Raw genomic sequence first — 6,942 nt, forward strand, 5'->3', positions numbered from 1 at the left:
CTGGAACAAAAATCACTGCCATCAAGGAGAGAACAGCCCTGGCCAATCAGAGGAGGGCGCAGCTGACGTCACGCCGCCCCGGCCTTTCCTGTTGGCTGTCAGAGGAGCTCCTCTCAATAGAGGAAAGGAAGAAAAAAAAAAAAACGAAAAGTTTTCCTGACTTTCCTTGAAGTGTGTTGCTCGTGGAGTAAGGAGCTCAGAGCTGGGTTTACCTTCACCCCAAGGATCTGGCTGAAGGAAGGAGGAGGAGGATCTTCACCCCGTTGTCACCATGTCTTCTCCTAGGGACATCAAGGAGGACTTCAGCTCCGATGAAGAAAGCTCCGCTCGCCCCATGCATTCCCCTTCCGAAGCCGAGCACAAGCTCAAGATCTCCAGCCTGTCCTTCAGCGTGGAAGCGCTCATGGCTGATAAGAGTGTGCCCAAGGAGGTCACCCATCTACGTGGCTTGAAGGCTTCTGGGGGCAGCGGCGCCCCTAGGCACCTGGCTTTGGGGGTCGGGAGCAGAGAGAGCCCCAGTCCTCCTCCTGGGATCACCAAAAACCTGGAGACTTCTTCTGTCAAATCGGAGAACTCTGAAGATGGGACAGGCTGGCCAAAGGAAGGAGGCAGATATTCCCCTCCACCAAGTAAGTCGATTGTCTATGGTGCGGTGCCAGGGCGATGTGTATCTGCGGTGCAGCTCTCTGATTTCATGTTAGGGCCATTACTGTCTCTTTCATCTGCTTAATGAAAGCTGACTGCTCTGCATGCTCTGATATCAATACCTCGGTGCATTCCTCATCCTCACATGTATGGAGGATCTGCTCTATCTAAGGGGGGATTTACTAAAACTGGTGCACTCGGGATCTGTGCATGGTAGCCAAGCAGCTTCTAAAGCTGGCCATACATTATACAATTTCCTTTAGATTTACCTTCAACTGTGTAGTGCAGGGTTTCTCAACCAGGGTTCTGTAGAACCCTAGGGTTCCTCCTGAGGTTGGTAGGGGTTCCATGGAACCCTAGGGTTCCTCCTGAGGTTGGTAGGGGTTCCATAAAATCCTAGGGTTCCTCCTGAGGTTGGTAGGGGTTCCATAAAACCCTATGGTTCCTCCTGAGGTTGGTAGGGGTTCCATAAAACCCTAGGGTTCCTCCTGAGGTTGGTAGGGGTTCCATAAAACCCTAGGGTTCCTCCTGAGGTTGGTAGGGGTTGGTAGGGGTTCCATGGAACCCTATGGTTCCTCCTGAGGTTGGTAGGGGTTCTATGGCACCCTAGCGTTCCTCCTGAGGTTGGTAGGGATTCCTTGGAACACTAGGGTTCCTCCTGAGGTTGCTAGGGGTTCCATGGAACCCTGGGGTTCCTCCTGAGGTTGGTAGGGGTTCCATAAAACCATAGGGTTCCTCCTGAGGTTGGTAGGGGTTCCATGGAGCCCTAGGGTTCCTCAAGAGGTTGCTAGGGGTTCCATGAGCAGTGGGCAACTTCTGCCTCTCATATAAGTTCCCAATGACACTATTGTTCCTTTTAGCTATCTGTAAAGGGGGTCATGCTTCCCAATGATGACAAGAGTAAGGAACATTCTTCTTCCCATTGACTGTCACACTAATGTGTTGTAGTTTTTTCATTTTTAGCAGGGGTTCCCCAAGACCAGACATTTACTTCAAGGGTTCCTCTGTGTTGAAAAGGTTGAGGAAGGCTGGTGTAGCACAAAGCCTGCCTGCTTGCATTCAAATTGAAAGTGTTTAGGTTTGACCTCATATTATATGGTTTTGGTAAATCTAAAGGAAAATCCTACCAGAAGATTGAATAATGTATGGACAGTCTAACTTTAGCTTGTTCAATTAAGCTTTGACCATAAAAACCTAAAAGCTGAATGGTTTCTATGCACAACTGCACCAGATTTTGCACTCTCCAGTTTTAGTAAATTTGTAATGCTTTCCGGTAACCAAAGGGTTAGGCTTGATATAGGGCTGTCTGGTACATTCAGGTTATTTAATAGATCGTTGCTTCTCACATAGGAAATGAGTAATGATCTCAGCTCCAGGCATAGATGGGCAAAGCAGTAGACTTCCCAGCACAGAATGGAAATCAGGGCTTGTGCCTATAGGAGGCAGAGGCATAGAGACCACTTCATTGTCACATTTTTCTCTGGTTTGCATCTTTAAATTCATTTTTTTCTGCCAAGATACAAAGACATAATATCAAAAGGAAACATTGGTAGTGGGCTCCATACAAGCTTTGTAAATATACCCCTTTCTGTTTCAGGCTTGTAAATTGCACATTTTCAATAAAAAATATTTGATTTTGTTTTTAAGGACTTCAAGAAGCTTTAACACAAGGTGCAGGATTCTCATTTTTAGCCAACTGCCATTTTCAGATCTCATACAACTGTCATTTTTTTCACAATTGTGTGTTGACTTTTCAACTGAGCTTGTCACAATGTTATTTCTAATAGAAAATGTAATTGAGAAATAAGTGATCATAGCAGAGGGGTGTAGCCAAAAAGTTGTGTCTAATGATGACATGCTGGCCCTGATGGCAGGGGTATATTACAGATGAGTATAGGTTTAGGTATCGACTTAGGTAGTACCTTCAGCTTAGAACATGATCTGATTGCTAATTATGAGGTCAGAGTTCGCTACTCTGTATTTAGATGTCTACAAGTTAATCAATAAATATATTTTTAGTGATCACTTAGATTAACCTTTTAATGCTCTCCATATAAATATCCTTGACCTATACCGTATCTTCACCTTAGCACACGTTTTGATGGTTAATGATGAGGTCAGAGGGTGCTGCTGCATATTGAGACGTCTATAAGATAATCAATACATATATTTTAGTGATCAATAAGGTTAACCTTTTAATGCTCCCCATATAAATATCCTTGACCTATACGGTATCTTCAGCTTAGCATGATCTGATTGCTAAGCATTCGTTCAGAGGGTGCTACTTATTGATTAATTGGTAGAAGATTCAATACTAGGTAGCACCTTCTGAATTCACGATTAGCAATCAGATCATGTGCTAAGCTGCATGACGATATCGTATAGGTAAAGGATATTCATTCATATGGGGAGAATTACAACGTGAACCTAATTGATTGCTAAAATAGAATTTATTAACTTGTAGACGTCTCAATATGAAGCAGAACCCCCTGACCTCATTATTAGTAATCAGATCATGTGCTAAGCTGAAAATCATGTATAGGTAAAGGTTATTCCTATAAGGAGTATTAAAAAGTTCCTCTAATTGATCACTAAAAAAAACTTATTGGTAGATGTCTCAATACAAATCAGCGCCATCTGACGTCATAGTTGGCAATCAGATCATGTGCTGAGCTGAAGATACCGTAAAGGAAAAGGTTATTCATATAAGGAGTATTAAAAAGTTCCTCTAATTATTCACTTAATAGAAAAAAACTTATTGATTATTTGGTAGACGTCTCAATACAAAACAGCACCTTCTGACGTCATAGTTGGCAATCAGATCATGTGCTAAGATGAAGATACTGTACAGGTAAAGGAGATTACCTAAGTCAATACTAATTGTTTTTGTTCCATTAGAGGAACTTTTTAATGCTTCATATATGAATATCCTTTACCTATACAGTATCATCATCTTAGCACATGATCTGATTGCTGATAATGAGTTCTGGGAGTACTAATAGTTAATATCTAGCATTATTTTAGTGATCAATTAGATAACAGTTTAATGCTTCCTATATTAATATCCCTAATCTATACAGTATCTTCAGCTTAGCACATGATCTGATTGCTAATAATGAGGCCAGATGGCGTTGCTTTATGTTGAGACGTCTACCAATTCATTTATAAGTATTTTTAGTGATCAATTAGGGGAACTTTTTTAATGCTCCCCATGTGAATAGCCTTTATTTGTTCTGAATCCTCAGCTTAGCACATGGTCTGATTGCTAATAATGAGGTCAGATTGTGTAGCTTTGTGTTGAGACTTCTACCAATTAATTTTTAAGTATTTTTAGTGATCAATTAGAGGAACTATTTAATGCTCCCCTTGTGAATATCCTTTACTTTTTCTGAATCCTCAGTTTAGTACATGATCTGATTGGTAATAATAAAATCAGATGGTGATGCTTTGTGTGGGACGTCTACCAATTAATCAATAAGTATTTTTTAATGATCAATTACAGGAACTTTTTTTAATGCTCCCCATAGGAACATTCTTTATTATTATTTGTTTTTTTTAATCCTCAGCTTAGCACATGATCTGATTGGTAATAATTGGGTCAGATCGTGTCTGTTTGGTTTTGAGGCTTCTACCAATTAATCAATAATTGTAATTAGAGGAATATTTAAATGCTCTCCAAATATATCTTTTTTTTTTTTTTTTAATAGAAAGATCAATAAGGGAACCTCTCATAAAGTTTACCCCCCCCCCCCTTACCCCACCCCCTTCCCACACACACAATACAGCCCCAAGCTAAACGCCATGGTGGCTGGTGAGTGGCTCCAATCCTGCAGCAGATGAGGATCATGGGATCCGGATGTTTATTTAAATAGTTTCATGGTATCTTCAGATGAGCACTACAAATACATGTGTTTGCTGAGACCTGGAACAATACCGGGATTGTCAGATGCTTTGTGGTGGCGTGTAATGTCGCTGCCGCTGGGGAGAGATGTCAAACAGTGCCTCGGTTCAGTTTCAAAGACAATCATCTGCAATAACAGCAATCATTCACTTTCAAAGGCAATGATCTGCAATAACATTAACTATTAATAACTGGGAGATAGTTCCGTGCGAACCTCTGAATGTAGTCCTAGGCAGAGGAATTGCCTAAAACAGTAACATATGCCATATAAACCAAGTGGCCTGGGATGAGAGGAGGCATTAGGGACAGGGAACCTGTGTTCACATCAAGGGCAAGATTTCTTCTTGGGATCTTTTTTACTCTCTCTCTCTCTCTCTCTCTCTCTATATATATACACATATATACATATACATATATATATATATATATATATATATATATATATATATATATATATATATATATGTGTATGTGTGTGTGTGTGTATACATATATATATATATATATATATATATATATATATATATATATATATATATATATATATATATATATATATATATATATATATATACATATGTGTGTGTATATATATATATATAAAATTTTTCTTTTTTTACACTTCATATACCCAGCAAGATTTAGGTGACATCTCTCTGAAAACGTTTTATTTTAATAAAAAAAAAGATATTACCATATTTTTTTTACTTAAATGGCATTCTTAAGATAGGAGTTACTACAAGAGCCATTTTCACCATAAGTAGTAGCCTTTCAATTTCTAGACATGTCACCCAGACCTGATCGGGTATTTTTATTGCTGGGCCAGTACATGTATTTTTACATTTTCAAGTATGTTATATTCCATAAAAGAAATCTTTACCTAATTGGTATCATTTATGATAGAAGTGATTTTTACCTGGTACTAGCCTCCAATATCTATCTTCGGGGAAAATTTAACAGACATATCACCCAGACCTGATTTTTTTCTGGCCCAGTAAATGTTTTTGTTTTTTTTTTGTTGTTGTTTAATCTCCATTTATATGATATTCCATAAAATAAATCTTTACCTAATTAGTATCATTTATGACAGGAGTCATTTTCACCCTGTACTAGCCTCCAATACCAGGAAACATTTAACAGGAGGTAGGAGTCACTACATGAGCCATTGTACTAGCCTCAAATATTTATTTTCAGGGAGAATTTAACAGACATCTGATTCGGTATTTCTATTGGTGGCACTATATATATATATATATATATATATATATATATATATATATATATATATATATATATATATATATACACACATACATACACACACACACACACACACACACACACATATATATATATATATATATATATATATATATGTATATATATATATATATATATATATATATATATATATATGTATATATATATATATATATATATATATATATATATATAATTTCATAGTTTTTATTGAAGTTTAAATCAATAAATCAACAAGCTCACAATCATACAATTTAGGAGAATGGTTGCTTGTAATATCAAAAATTATTTTATGGGGAAAAAAAAATTATACTGAGTTTCTTGTAAAGGGTATATAAGTACTTATTTATTAAACTCAGTAAAATTAATATTTATTTTAAAAGATATATATATATATATATATATATATATATATATATATATACTGTGCCACCAATAGGAATACCGAATCAGATGTCTGTTAAATTCTCCCTGAAAATAAATATTTGAGGCTATATAATATATATATATATATATATATATATATATATATATATATATATATATATGTATGTATGTATGTAAATAGATATTCCTAAACTGTCACTAAAATTATCATGCAGTGGGGGTAGGTGTACTCTTGTCCTCCTCATTACTACAGGTCCCCTCCAGGCAGTTACATATATATTTTTATCATTATTATTATAGAATGCAAGCCACTGCAAAATATTATAGAATATAAACATGTATGTATGTATGTATATATACATATATATATATATATATATATATATATATATATATATATATATATATATATATATATATATATATATATATTCTAAGCTTTACCTAATTGCTATCATCTCTAGTATGAGTCATTTTCACCTTGTACTAGCCTTTATCTATCTTGAGGGAGACATCACAATCGATCAGTTATTTTTATTGCTGGCCCAGTAAATTATTTTTAGATTTACCAAAAAAAAAGACGTTTATCCTTAGACTAGAATAATTTTTTCTCCTGTGCTAGCCTGAAATTATTTTACTGGGTTTAAAGACATTTACTGGGCCAGCAATAAAAATACCCAATTAGGTTCGGATGACGTTTGTTACATTTTCCCTGAAAAAAAGGGTATATGAGGCTAGTACAAGGTGAA

General features: G+C 36.4%; 1 protein-coding gene across 1 annotated transcript in view; it reads left to right on the forward strand.

Annotated features, from left to right (window-relative positions):
• Window positions 1-264: 264 nt before the first annotated feature.
• MSX2 (msh homeobox 2) overlaps window positions 265-6,942 on the forward strand; it is an 11,947-nt gene continuing 5,269 nt past the window's right edge. The window contains exon 1 of the mRNA XM_082255441.1: window positions 265-629. Within this exon, the coding sequence (XP_082111567.1) occupies window positions 272-629 (358 nt within the window). The 5' untranslated portion in view covers window positions 265-271. The remainder of the gene's footprint in view (window positions 630-6,942) is intronic.

This window comes from Pelophylax lessonae (genome assembly GCF_965119305.1).
Source record: "Pelophylax lessonae genome assembly, chromosome: 4".
In the NCBI taxonomy this organism is placed as follows: domain Eukaryota; kingdom Metazoa; phylum Chordata; class Amphibia; order Anura; family Ranidae; genus Pelophylax; species Pelophylax lessonae.